Source organism: Scomber japonicus, chromosome 10 (assembly GCF_027409825.1).
Source record: "Scomber japonicus isolate fScoJap1 chromosome 10, fScoJap1.pri, whole genome shotgun sequence".
Classification (NCBI taxonomy): domain Eukaryota; kingdom Metazoa; phylum Chordata; class Actinopteri; order Scombriformes; family Scombridae; genus Scomber; species Scomber japonicus.
In genome coordinates, this window is record NC_070587.1 from 19,523,493 (window position 1) to 19,538,767 (window position 15,275).

The 15,275-nt window shown below is 44.8% G+C and overlaps 1 protein-coding gene across 1 annotated transcript in view; it reads left to right on the plus strand.

The window, feature by feature from the left end:
* LOC128365745 (teashirt homolog 1-like) overlaps positions 1–14,985 on the plus strand; it is a 36,119-nt gene extending 21,134 nt beyond the window's left edge. The window contains exon 3 of the mRNA XM_053326310.1: positions 10,158–14,985. Coding sequence (XP_053182285.1) covers positions 10,158–13,696 — 3,539 coding nt within the window. The 3' untranslated portion in view covers positions 13,697–14,985. The remainder of the gene's footprint in view (positions 1–10,157) is intronic.
* Positions 14,986–15,275: the final 290 nt, after the last annotated feature.

Sequence of the window (15,275 nt, forward strand, 5' to 3'; positions counted from 1 at the left end):
GCGTGTGCATATCGAGAATCTGTTGATGATTTGGAGTAAACTTTGCTCAGAGTGCAATTATTTAAACTTCTGGGGGTAGTTTGTCCTTTTGCTAAATTTGGTATACACACAATGCCGAATGCATGTCTATAATTATGTAAATGTGCTTTAGTGTTGTCAGTGGAGAGTTAAAAGATTATGGACAAGCCATGAGAAATCAATTTTGTAGTTAAAAAAGTCAGATCATGGGTATGCTCAGGTGCAGTTAATAGCTGACATTTTATTATTAAATATATAAGACTGGCCATCATAATGGCTTCATGGGTAAGTTGTGTTCTTGCCATACTCCCTTCTTCCTGTGGTGTTAGACCCACCCTATAGCACAGTCTGGCCTTTCATTGGCGCCTCTGTGTAAAAGAGGTGAATCTCTGACAGACAAGCGCCTCTGTAGGGAGGCGGGGCCTGGGGTTTCAGATTACAGCCACAATGCTGCCAATGTGTATCTTCGAGTGCATGCGTTTGCCTGTGTGTTGTGTACATGACAGAAAGTGAACGTGCACATTTGCATACATGCAAATGTGCAATTTTATGAACGTCCTTATATAGATACAGGTTTATTTTGTGTGCCAGTGTGCTGGAGTGTATCGGTTGTGTATGTCTTGACATGAGAGTGTGCACTGAATGTGTGTGTGCTTCAAAAGGCAGATGAATTTGAGCTCATCAAGGTGCATTAGTGCACACATGACCAGTCCCGGTCCTCTATTTCTGATCCCTACTCTCTTTCTCTCTCTCTCTCTCCTTTCCCGCTCTCTCTTTCTTTCCCAGTCTTTCTGTAGCTCTCTCACCCCTCTCTCTCTCTGTTAGTGTGTGAGCTGTGGTGATTTACAGTAATTATCCATCGTGGGGTCATCTATCAGGCTGGCCGTTGCTAGGAGATGGAAGCAGCTGCTGCTGGCTGTTGTCTTGTCAGGGACATTGTATGTGTGTGTGTGTGTGTGTGTTTGTACATACTTAACACTTGTGTGTGTTTCCTGGGATTTGGGTCCAGGTTCGTGCATGAGTTTATGTGCTTGTTGTGCTTATGTGTGTATTCATTGGCAGTGTGTGTGTGTGTGTTTATGTGTGTGTTCAGGTGAAGTGGTCCATCCTGATGCGGGGATTTAAAAGCGCAGGTGGTGGTGAAGAAAAAAGGAAGCAAAGGAGTCGATGGATTGAGAGAGGGATTATAGGAAGGAGGGAGACTTGGGTGAGGGTGGGGTCAGAGGTTGAAAGAGGCCAGGTGGAATTTGAGTGTGTGTGTGTGTGTGTTTGGAGGGGGGGACAGGCAGCTTAAAAGGCACAGGTGTGTGTATGTGATAGACAGGGGAGCTGTATGATAAATTTATCTAGGCAGATGGAAGTTGGAAGAAGTCGGGCCTTGGGGAGTAGTTTTAGTGGCGGTGAAAATTGTGAGATTGGGGCTGTGTTTGTGTGGGGGGGGTGCAAGGCGGAGTCTGTTTTCTATTGGTAGGTGAATGTGTCCCACAGATGGGCGCTGGTTGTGTTGTAATCCACCTCAGCCCATTGTGTTGAAGCCGTCTCAGGTTTCATGATCCATGCAAGCCATTCATGTTCAAGCAGACTTCAATGTTCCTAAATCCTACACACACGCATACAGGCTCTCTCTCTCTCTCACACACACACACACACACACACACACTCAAAGGTCAACCGCAAACATTATAGTCTTAACATTCTGCTTTCCGCTTTTGAGAAAAATTATAGGGGAAAATATGTCAGAGGTGATCTGGGACTTTGAGATAAGACAGAAAAATGTCATTGTCAATGTAAAATAGGGTCCTCTCAGTTTCTGCTCTGTGCATTGTAATAATAATTACAGTATACAAGCCATCATAATAGTTATTATGTTTGCATAAAAACTGGCGTAAACTAAGTTCTAAAATAAACAAATGTGACAGCATAAATATGTAAAACTGCAACAATAAATAAACAGTTCTCAATTCTCAACCAAAATTGATAGTAATAATAAAATAAATTATAATACCAAAGAGCTAATTCACAAACTAATTAAAAATACAATTAAAAATGCATGCCTATACTGCCCAGACTGAGAACAACATAAAAAAGGCTGCTGACACATTTGACTAGTACTTCTTTTTGCTTCCTGTTAGTTTCACTAAAGTTTTATACGCTTAACCTGTTGGCACATCTGTAAAAAAAAAGGCAGCTGGATATAAGCCACACGTCTATATGAGTCACGGCAACTGTAAATACAATCTCTACTCTCGGCTCTCCATACAGGCCTAATTAGCACCAGTTAGCATTTGTCATTGCGTTTAGGGGTGAAGATTAGGAACACCTCTCAATTAATCTGCAATCAGCCTGTTTGTTAATTAGCTAACCTGTTCTAAGTGGCCTTCAGGGCTCTTGTGTAATTAGCTAAGCTGCTGGGAAGCAGACCTGTGTGTTGACATTGACCTAAAACGTACACACACACACACACACACACACACACACACACACACACACACACACACACACAAGCATATATATAAACTGTATAACACACACAGTTCTGCAGACATCTCCAGTCATGGTCAAGAGGGACAAGAACCCCTGACTCCCAATAAATTACATACAAACAGAAACACACCTTCCTGTGCCGTCTGTGTGCTCAGGAAAAACAAATGCTTAAGCACAAACCCCCCCCCACACACACACACACACACTTTCAAATATACTTTATTAGTTGTTGCAGGCACACCGTGCTCATCCAAATATACATATTTGCACATAGTCATGCTCGCAGCGATACAGTTACACTGATTATTCCTCCTTTCACTCTACAGACAACCTGCATCCCTCAAAAGCATTCTTAGAAAAGGCGGGAGGGAAAAAGAAATACGTACTGTACTCCATACTCCCATACACGTACACTCTTTTGAACATTTCATCCTTTTCAAGTGCAACAACATCCCTACCAAAATGAACAGCTTCTCCATTGCTGTGTCGAAGCTTCTTTTTTTTCCCCTTGCTCACTTCAAAGCCATTTGTTTACTCTGCTGCCTCCTGACATTGTCTGTGGTAATTAAAGGAGCGCACTGAAATTTATGGTTTAATTATACAGGCCTTGTTATGCAGAGAAGACCAGGATGGACTGATATGCTCAATAAAAATAAATAAATTCCATACGGGTTTATTGAACCCCCTGGTTGCATGGAGGGTGCAATCGTTTCAGCCACTCAGGTGTGTGTGTTATTGTATTTATGTGTTCATATGTATGCATATGTGTGTGTATGTTTATTTATGTATTGCCTCACAGGACAGCAGCATCAGCTCAGTGCACAGTGTGAGTGGGTGAGAATGAAAATTTGAAAAAAAAAAGAAAAAAATAGCCAGATGAATTGCAATCGATTGGCGCTGGTTCACTGTATTGATCCCTCAGCATGTTAAAGCCTGCTGTACTCCATGAAGAACACTCAGTCAGTCAGTGTGGGCTCACACCCCCCGACCCCCACCTACCCCCTTAACCAACACACGGCTGGATATACTGTAAACTGTCTCCTTGTGTTGTTACTGCATGCATGTGTAAAAAGCGGAAATGCTGGTGCTTGCAGCCCAAGTTTGTATATGAGTGCAAGTGTATGTGTGTGTGTGTGTAGGTGTCCCTGTGTGTGTATACGTGTGTGTGTGTGTGTGTGTGTTTCTGTGTTGTGCATGCACAGTAATGGAGAGTGATCTTGGCTGTGGCCCACAAGCTGCTTCTCTGAACTGATCTTTGAGTTGGGTATAAATAGCGCTCATTCTATAAATAAAACAGCAGTACCTTTCACACTCACTCTCTCTTTCTCTTTCTCTCTCTCTCTCTGTCTTGAACCACACACACACACACACACACACACACACACACACACACACACACACACACACACACACACACACACACACACACACACACACATGCCTCTTGGTTCTTACACATGCCTGAACACAATCATATGCACAACATTCTCTCACACGGGTCTCTCATTAATCCATACATAATTCTCCAGAGGTCGGATAGAAGGATGTCTGTGAGACATATTGACATATTTACATGAGAGCGTGACCTGTACAAGCTTAGCACTAGCTACTTGTCTGACCTCTGACCCCTCCTTACCCCGCACAACAATAATCTGATTAGATGTATGCCCATCATAAATTTATAAAGCATACCTTGTGGTATTTAGCTGATGCTTTCATTCAGAGTGACCTGCAATGTGCACAGGTACCTGATCAATATCTTCCCCAAAACATTAACAAAATGGCATCAGCTGGTAAAGACACTGAACTTGGCTAGCCGAGAGCTAGGAAAATATTCCTCCATATCTGTCTGACCAGCAGTGACAGACTATCCAACACTGCTCTATGCTGGCAGGGCAAAAATACACTAACAAATGGTTTTCTCTAAATAATCTGTGCTGTGACTTAACATTATGCTATTGGCCTACTGTAACAAATCATGGCTTATTTTTAAAGTGTTTGCATGCAGCCACGAGTGCAAATGATCACCGGGTAGGCTGGTGGTTGACTCACTGAATATCTGCCAATAATACAGAATTTCAACACTAATCCTGTTTGCACAGCATTTATTCACATTTACACCACTTTCCACGTCAGTCCATTATGTAGCTATGTGTCTGAAGAACAACGTGTCCCATCCGCTGCTGTCTGCTGAGCTCAACTCAGGCTAGAAGTGTTTTGAAATGGGGTGGAGAGCGGGGTGAGAGATAAATTGGTACAGCGAGCTGGAATGCTGCAGCAGTTATTTAAGGCCCTGTAGGTGCTGCCTAGGCCATATGCTCCCATTATTCCGCTTGGGAGGGGCCCATGTGGGCGTGTGAGCAAGGCTGGAAAGAAGAGGAGGAGGAGGAGGGTGGGAGAAAAAAAAAGAAAGGGGGGGGGGGTGATGGAGGTGTGTGAAAATGAGAAAGGTAGCTGAGGTATTATTTTAAGGAGAGCCCCCCTATCAAGTGCAAGGAGGAATGTTACGAACGGGATACCGGGAGAAGCCTGAGATGAGATGAGAACGAATTAGCTTCTAAAGTAAATGATCGCCTTCACCCTCAATATCCGGCTCTTTCACCACCGTCTTTGCATAATTCATCTCGTCAAATTTTGAGGTGTGACAGAGTATAATTCATGAACTCCTGAACTTTTCAGGTTGAAAGCTTCTCTTGGTCAATCATTTTCATATCATGGAGCTGCACTGCATTGGATTCTGTGTGACAGACCTCCTCGCAGGTGCTTATTTTGTTCCTTTTTTTATCAAATCCAACAGGATTCCTACAACTTATCATCTTTTACATACCTGACTGCTGCAGTGAAAATTAAATGTGATAAGTATAACATGAGGTAAACATGTTACCCCCCCCCCCCTTCCTGCAGGCATTGGATCCCTGAACCCAGCTGTTAAGGAATCATTTAAATTCTTCTCCTGCAGATATAGCTTGATATTTGTCAGTTAAGGAAACAAGGACCAGATAGAGCTTTGTGGTTAGCTTCGCATATCTTTCCCTCTGTTGTTTCTCCCTCTCTCTCTCTCTCTCTATCTCTCTCTCTCTCTTTCTCTTCTTCTCCCTATCTGTACAGTCTCTTGTCAAACTGAGGCCCGTGTTCCTGATCAGGGCATTGCTCTCATGTTAGCCGCTTCACGGGAAGCACATCCCAGCATTCCCTCTGACACGCCGGCAGCAGCATTACCATAATTGGCTTTTCTACATGACGGGACAGAGGAAATAATAATGTCATTTTATTTACAGCCCTCTTGTCCCGGTCCGAGAGCTATCACCCCCTCCTCCCTTCTCCCTCCTCCTCCTTCCTCCATCCTCCCTCCTCACCGCCGCACTCTTTCTCGTCTCTGCACATACACTGACATACACTCCCCCTCCTCCTCTTCTTCTATCTCATCTCCCTCTCTCCCCATCTCTCTGTGCAGGGCGCGCATGTCTCGTTCTGCCACGGCGTGTAGGTCAAGCGATGGCTTTTTGATCAGCTCCTGTCCAAAGCCATCAGGGTTGAGAGGCACGTAATGGAGAGCAGGGTGACAAACAGAATCTGGGGAAGGAATAAGACTGCCAGTTTCCTATTAGGGGCCGGCCTAAACGGCCTCTGCCCCCCCACCCACCAAACCACCACCACCTACCCCCCCATCATTCTCTGCCGCGAACCCACTCCTGCACTGCCTAAATCACATGAGTGAAGGGGCCCGTGATTGGACATTAGTGCCGCAAATGACTGCTGTGATTGCCCCCTCTTCCCAAACTCACATCAAATAAATAAAGAAATGTGTGTAAATAAATAGAAGGAAGGGTGTTGGAGAAATGGGGCTGATAGTGGTGGAGGTGGTGGTGAGGGGAGGCTGACTGGTTTCATCCCCTTCTTTTCCTTCTCTCTCTCTCATTTCATCGCCTTTCTGCCTTTCTTATCTGGTTTGTTTGGCTTTGACAGCGGCCAAATGGTGAAGCTCCGTGAGCCTGACAGAGAGTTTTATTGATTTAACAACCAGCAGACTCTCAGCAAAGAAAAGGGAGAAGGCAAAAAAATGGGTAGGGCGGAGAAAGATAGCAAAGTTTTGAAAAGGAGTGATGTGTTTCTGCTTTACTCCATGCCAAAATGCTGACGTGTTCCATGGTTGTATTTCATTTGGTATCATTTACAAAAATCAAGTCATACACACAGTCAAGCTTTGTGGGAATGTTTTAGAGATGATCTGTACGTAGGTCGAGCATGTTGTCACATTGTGAGGCCCAGTGTTGTGTTGAGGCAGGATACAGGGCGTTCACCACACTCTTTTCATCTGAAAAATATCATATCAAACTGTCTGTTTGTTCTGCACAACGGGGCTGCACACACTCCGCTCTGGTCTGTTCTGTGAGAACTAGTGTTAAATGCACAAACCTGAGTTTCATCGGGACAGATTGGAAACGGAAAAGCTGTAGTGACGCCCCAGCATTGTTTAATCTGTATATATTAGGTACAAATCAGAATCGAGGGTGCTTCACGGGTACTTCGGTTGGGGTAGTCCTCCAGGTACTCTTTCATTTAAATGAGAATAATAATAAATGAGGCAGATGAGGAAAAAAAAACACTTCAGCTCTTTCAAGCTCTTACATCTAATCAAATAAGGGTCTGTAGCCCAAAGTATATTTGGTAGCATGAGACATGAAAACCTTTGATAACACCTACTTTTACAGCACCATAAAGTGGGTATGTCAATCCATTTGTGCATTATGCATTTTTAAAAAGGGCTCTTTATAACATCCAAAGGGGCCAGTACTCTTTTTGATACTTAACATATTTTACATCCCTTTTTATTAATAGTGCATTAACCATATGTGTAGGTATTGGGAGATCAGTGATACATTAGGATGCTCATTCTGGCTTTCTTGGTGTGTGTTGTTGGTGATCTGGCGTGGCTGGTGGCGGGCTTGATCGCTGCTGTTTTTGACAGTGGGTCTGCGGTGCTATCCTGGCCACGCTGCCGCCTGTCTCCTTGATGGCGGCACGTCCCCGAGCAAAAGTGACAGGCGCTTTGGCGCCCGTGCAGATGGCCCTGCTCACAGCCATCACCCACTCGGCAAACCAAACCGCCAGGGACGGCACGCCAGCCTTACCCCTTTCCAAGCCCACCCCTTACTGCTGGTGTTGCTTTGCATATGAGCATACAGGACAAGAGAAGGAGGTTTAATCTGGTCACCAGTCAGAATCACACATTGTCAAGTAGCAGTGATTGAACAGATACAGTTGATGTGTAGCCCTTAATATTTTTCCTTCCTCGTGCTTCAGACTTGCGCATACTGTCAGAACAGAGAAGCATGTCAAAACGGATGCAGATATTTTATTTCAGGATAACATTTATGATGTTTCATCACCAATGTTGTACATTTATGGTTTGCGAAGCCGTCCACTTGCTGCCTGTGATTTTTACAGATGTCTGTCTCTGCCAGTCTTTTGTCTGTGTGCTTTTGATATCTCCCTCTTTGTTGTTTCCATGACAACATGGCAGGACAGGCATTGATTGACAGGGATCGTCAAAGGGTTCCCTGGCGACCTGCTCATCGTTCGAAGCCCCTCCCTGCTGCAGTCTGTGTTTTGTCACTCACCCAGGGATATTTCTGATCTGCTGCTTCTCATTCCTGCTCTCTCTGTGTGTGTATGTGTGTGAGTGTGTGTGTGTGTGTGTGTGTGTGTGTGTGTGTGTGTGTGTGTATTAAGCACTGCCAACTATTGGGGTTTAGCTATTTTTTGGCTGCAGCTGATCTGAGTGACTCAGATAGGTAATTCCTACTGTATGTTTGCACTGTTGGTGCAGGTTTGTGAAGAATGGATAGCCGTTCTGCATGGTGCCTTGTATATTAAATGGCTGATATGTATTGATAGCCTCATGTTCTAGAAGCGGGTTAGTGTAGGGGAAGGCACTGTAACAGAAGACACTCTGCAGATGTGTTGTACAGAGTACAGCACATAATGCTAATCTGCTGTGTTAGGGATTTTCAGGAGTTTTAGAAACTGTCTCGGTCTCAGTCTGTCAGTGGGATTGAAGCGCAGCCAGGTTCTCCTGTAGTGCTCTCATTTCACTGAAATCCTGTCAGACGTTGGGGGAGTATGTTGCTCATTTGGAGAAGGGTGTATCAGTAGCACACACTGAACTCAGACTTATAGGCAGTATTATGGTTGTGGGTTCAGGTTTGCACTGTAAGAGCAAACATGTATGAGTGTGTAAAGTACACACATAGGCATGGGAAGGTGAGCATGCCGGCAAAAACGCATTTGCAAACAGGCACTTACCGAGGCACTCACACGCACACGCATGCACATCATCACACAGTCACAGTGGATGGTGCAGCTGCTCACCTCCCCCACCTCCTCCACCCATCTCCTCTCAGGCAGCAGTAAATGGTGCCAGTGTATATATATCAGGTATTATGTCCACTTAGATTATGATATGACAGGTTAGCGTGCCGTTTGAAGCTGACAGCACATCTGTTTCATCAGGAGAGACTGATACTGGCATCTAGGACACACATCTCACCATGCAGGAAGGAGATAAAGGAAGAAGCTAGGGGGCCGTCTTTCCTGTCTCCCTGCCTCCCTCACCCTCTCTCTCTTTTCTTTCTCCCTTTTCTTTTACAGCCCCCTCCCCGCCTACCAAACCCACCACCTCCTGCTCACTTTTTCTTCCTCCCCCACGTCTTCTTTTTATTCACTTGTTTTCCCCCTAACCACCTCCTGTCTTTCCTACTTACTGATGCTTACTGTGTCTTCCCGAGTATGCAGTTGCATACACACACAAGATCTGGCCTTCTATCTCATTTGCCTGGTAAACCTGTTACACCTCAGCCTTGTTTAATTCCCTTTCTCCACTACTTCATCTTTGATCGCATGTTTGTGTCTTTTTGTTATTCATTGTCCATGCCATTTTGGATCATAGAACAGTAGAAGACTTTGCAAATGCATATTCTATCTGCCCCTGACTCCCTGCCTCAGCCATCACTGTGGCAGTTTCAATCCAAGAATCACTGTTATGTCAGTTTTTGTGCTTATTAGCTCAAGTGGAAGTGACCTTCAGCTCATCGGAGTGGGATAGGAAAAGCTGCAATATCCAAATTAGTGAGTTTTTTTTTGCTCTCCCTCCCGATCAGTTGCATAACATGAACATGTGAGGAGCTGAACTTCATGGACTGGATGAGTGAGAGGCAATAAAGCTTGGGGAAGAGAGAAAGAAAGAGAAAGGGGGAGTTGAACATGCAAGCATGCAGCTGGCTAACAAGGCCAAACAGCCAGTCAACTCCTGGGGAACATGAGGCATGTGTGGAGGAATAGGGAGTTGGGAAGGAAAAGGACAACTGTCAGAAGCTCAGTGATTTATTTTTCCCTTGGAGGCTTTTTTCACCACAGGCTTTCAGAGCCACATGTGTGTAAAATACACACAAACTCATGCATGCATGCATACAGACACATACACACACTCACATTGGTTGAGAATAAAAGCCTACATTTCCCATCATTGAGTATTCATTCCATGTTATTTTGACAGTGGTCCTGTTAGTGTGCTGTAAATCTTTAATTTCACTGAGCTGACCTCTTTTTCCTCTCTTCTTTTCTCCCCTTTTTTTTGTCTTCTGTCTGTGCTCCAGCGTACATGCCCGAGGACGAGCTTAAGGCAGCCCCTCACGATGAGGAAGAGCACCTGCAGGACGACGGCCTCTCTTTAGACGGTCAGGACACTGAGTTCCTGTGCAATGAGGAAGAGGAAGATGTAGACGGAGGCCAGCCACCTAGTTACAGAGACTCTCCACTCAGCAATGGCACCAACCCTGATGCTGGATACGGGTCTCCGCTCAGTGATGCCAGCGACCGACTTACGGACTTCAAGAGCACCTCCTCCAGGGACGGTCATGACCGGGAAGGCACCCCTTTGCCCTTCCGCCCCAACAACGGCCTCTCTTTCCAGGATAGCCTGGCTCAGATGAAAGCCGTCTATGCAAACCTCATCTCAGATGCCTCTTGGTCCAGTATCACGATGGACATCATGAAATCTAAGCCTGCAGCAGCTGGCAGTGTCAATAGTGCCCTTGCCACTCCAGAGCCTGCTTCTACTGCCCCTGTATCCACAACAACAACCATTAACAAGACCAGTGGGGTTAGCATGGCTAACAGTCACCACAATGGCAGGAGCTCCAGTGCCACTGTCAACCACACAGGCAGCACAAGTGGCAATACTAATGGCACAGCAGCTAGCTCTGTTAGCAGCCATAGTGCAACCAGCAGCAGTGGGAGCAACACTGGTTTAGCTAGTAATGGTAGCGGTGTAGCCTATGACTGGCACCAGGCAGCACTTGCCAAAACTCTTCAGCAGACCCCCTACCACCTTTTACCAGAGCCCAGCCTCTTCAGCACAGTGCAGCTCTACCGGCAGAACAATAAGCTGTATGGCTCTGTCTTCACTGGTGCAAGCAAGTTTCGCTGCAAAGACTGCAGTGCTGCCTATGACACTCTGGTGGGTTTGACGGTTCACATGAATGAGACGGGCCACTATCGAGATGACAACAAGGACAAAGAGGAAGATCAGGGAAAGCGCTGGTCCAAACCACGTAAGCGCTCTCTGATGGAGATGGAGGGGAAAGAGGATGCCCAGAAGGTGCTGAAGTGCATGTACTGTGGCCACTCATTTGAGTCTCTGCAAGATCTCAGTGTTCATATGATCAAGACCAAGCATTACCAGAAAGTGCCTCTCAAAGAACCAGTGCCAGCCTTGGCCACTAAGCTGATGCCCACTTCAGCTAAAAAACGAGCTATTCAAGATGCTATAGTCTCCCCATGTTCCCCAGACTCTCTCCATGCAGGTAGTGGTGGTGGCAGCCTATCTCTTGGGGATATTGGCAAAGATTCAAAAGCAGCAGCTAACCCCTATGTTACGGCAAACAACCGTTATGGCTACCAGAATGGTGCCAGCTACACATGGCAGTTTGAAGCTCGTAAAGCCCAGATCCTCAAATGCATGGAGTGTGGGAGCTCTCATGATACACTGCAACAGCTGACTGCCCACATGATGGTTACAGGTCACTTTTTGAAGGTCACAAATTCTGCATCTAAGAAGGGCAAGCAGCTAGTCTTTGATCCTGTGATAGAAGAGAAGATTCAGTCTATCCCACTGCCGCCAACCACCACCAGACTCCCTGTTCCCAGTAGTGTTAAGTCCCAGCCAGTGTCCCCTGCCCTCTCCTCTGGTTCAGAGGAAAAGAGAGAATCATGTGAAGATGAAAAAGTGGTTGAAGGTGGTGAGCCAATGGAAAGAAAAATCAAGGAAGAGAAAGACGACTCAGGTGAGAAATCTGAGACTGACGCCACATCATATAAATATCTTAGAGAAGAAGATTTGGAAGAAACACCCAAAGAAGGTTTAGATATTCTAAAATCCCTTGAGAACACAGTATCCAGTGCCATCAGCAAGGCCCAGACAGGCACACCCACATGGGGAGGCTACCCTAGCATTCATGCAGCCTACCAGCTGCAGGGTGCCATGAAGAGCTCCTCTACTATTCTCCCCCCAACCATCCAGAGTGTCCAGATGCAGCCAATGTTTAATAGTGGGCTTCGAGGCCTGGTGACTGACCCCAACTCAGTCATCCACTCACCTCGGAGTCCTTCTTCCCCTACTCCCCTCAGGAGCAATGTCACTGCCATGGAGGAGCTTGTGGAGAAAGTGACAGGGAAAGCTGCCACTGTGAAGAAAGAAAAGGAGGAGAAGATGGTGAGCTTGGAGCGATGTCGGCCCCCGTCATTAGTAAAATCCCCCTCTCCGGCAATGAAAGAGCAGAGAGAGCAATTAGCATCTCCAAATGACCTTTCTGTAGGTAAACTATCTGGTATGAGAAGTAGCAGCCCAGGCAGTGTAGATTCAGAGCTCATCTGCAAGAAAGAGCCCAAGGAGAGCCTAGTAGATGTCCATAACAACCATTCAAAGAACGGTTCTGAGGCATGCCAATCCCCAGTAACTAATGGCAACAGTCTCGGCATCATCACTGATCACTCACCGGAAAGTCCTTTCATCAACCCTCTCAGTGCACTCCAGTCAATCATGAACACACACCTGGGTAAAGCCTCCAAACCAGTAAGCCCAGCTGCAGACCCACTATCTATGCTTTACAAAATCAGCAACAGCATGATGGATAAGCCAGCTTTCAACCCAACTCCTCAGGGCAAGGTAGCTGAGCCCATCAACCACTATCAGTTGTATGATAACAGTGACCAGCCCATAGACCTGAGTAAAAATAAGGCCCCTACTAATAGCAACAATAACAATAACAACAGCAGCAGTGGGCTCTTGACCAACAATAGTGTAAATGGTAACAAACCCCTCATTTCCCTCCCTGACACAGTCTCATCCCCTCTGAGAGAGAATGCTCTGATGGACATTTCTGATATGGTCAAAAACCTCACTGGAAGACTGACGCCCAAATCTTCAACTCCCTCCTCCATCTCAGAGAAGTCAGATGCAGATGGCAGTGCATTTGAGGATGCCCTAGAGGATCTGTCCCCAGTACAGAAAAGGAAAGGGAGGCAGTCCAACTGGAATCCCCAGCACCTCCTCATCCTACAGGCACAGTTTGCCTCCAGCCTGAGGGAGACCTCAGAGGGCCGCTACGCCATGACTGACCTGGGCCCTCAGGAAAGGGTCCACATCTGTAAGTTCACAGGCCTCTCCATGACTACCATATCCCACTGGCTGGCTAATGTCAAGTACCAGCTGAGACGGACTGGGGGCACCAAGTTTCTCAAGAACATGGACTCGTGCCAGCCTGTGTTCCTCTGTGGTGACTGTGCCTCCCAGTTCAGGACTCCCTCCTCCTACATCAACCACCTGGAGTCTCACCTGGGCTTCAGCTTGAAGGACCTGTCCAAACTGTCAACTGAGCACCTACGGGAGCAGCAGGCTGCCTCAAAGGTGATCACAGACAAAATGACATTCGGCAGCCCCCTGTCAGCCTTGACCACGCCAGAGGACGACACAGGCTCTGTGTACCAGTGCAGACTTTGCAATCGGACATTCGTCAGCAAACACGCAGTCAAACTGCACCTCAGCAAGACCCACGGCAAATCTCCAGAGGACCACCTGGTGTTTGTCACAGCTTTGGAGAAACTGGAGAAGCTAGACAAGATGGAAAAGGTTTAAGTGAGGTCTCAAGTTGAGGGTAGAGACTGACAGCTGTGGAACTGACTAGAATTTCATTGCACTAAAATGACATTGTTCACAGTTACTGCACTGGGCCGAACTGAGCCGCCAGAAGAAAAAAAAATCAGTCTTATTATTTTTGTTGTGATAACTGCCTGACTGGACCATGTCTTTTCATGTTGATTTGTTTTTGTTTTGCCAAGCTTTTTTACACTTATTTTGTAATATATTTATATGCTATTTGTCTGATCTGTGCATGTATTTTAGTGAATCAAGGTTAAACACAAGATTTTAATCTTTTCATGGCAAAAATACAACTACTGCTTCAATGGTAAAAGTGGTGTGTGGAAAAGAATTGGGGAAAGAGGAAACTGTATAATACTTGATATGAAGAAGATGAAAATTAAATGTATACACCAAAAGAATGAAAGAATATCCTGAACGACTGAAGTAGCACCTTAGACAGTTGAATTTTGAATTTGTAAAGAGAACATGTTTTTAAACATCCTGCATTTGTCAAAATCAGATTGATTTTTAAAAGATTAAGGATTATCATTTCCCTCGGTCCTTTTTTGGATTCCTGTCATTGCAATGTTTTTGATGATGAATGGCCTGCTCATAAATCTGTCAGTGTATTAGAAAAAAGATGATGTGAACATTTGGAAAAACTGAAATGCTGCTTCTGGTTACGAGTCAATCAGTAAAAATGAATGGCCGTCAGTATGCAAGTTTGCTCAAAAAACTTTTCCTTGTTGTGAAGTATCACCTTATAGCAATTTTCCAGTTGTATGGTTTGTTAAAACTTTCTCTTTCTAAATTGTGTCGCTTTATTCAACTGTAAAGAGAACAGTCCATTACATGTAAATGATTACCAGTGAAATGTCAGTACTCCATAAGACATATCTTACCATTTGAAACAGCTCAACATTCTTTGTATCTTAAGGTGTGTGCATTCTCTAACTTTTATATTGTCATTTTATATACAAAAATGATAAAAAATAAAAACAGATGATGTATATAGATATATGCTGTAGAGCTACAAAATGTCCTTTTTTAAAGAAAATACAAATTTAGCTTCTTTGGCTTGGTTTACAGAAATGATTTTAATTATACTTGCATCCAATTTGATGCATGAAATGGTGTGGAAAATAAATAAGCGATGCACAATGACTATACATTTCAATGTTTTATCGACAATATTGTAAAAAAAAACAAAAAAACTTTTTAGCACTGATTAGTTTGTTTCATTTATTTCTCAATTGTAAAATAAACCCCAAAGCAGTTGTTAACAGTCATACATTTGTGGTCGTGTGTTCATTTGTCATGGTGGTGCACCAAATCCAACATGTATAACACTATAATACTCTGTAGCATTGGCTTTGCAGCAAATTAAAGCAATCACACCAATCTCAAATCCTAACCCAGTGTAATAAGATTTCTTTTTTCGTTTACACTTACTGCAGAAGTGAGATTCAAAATCTCCTTGTCTCACTGTAAGAACACATTCTGTGTTCTGCAACAGGCTTTTTGTTATGTGTGCAACATTTTAAGAGATAAAGAAAAGTCACTGGTGTCATAC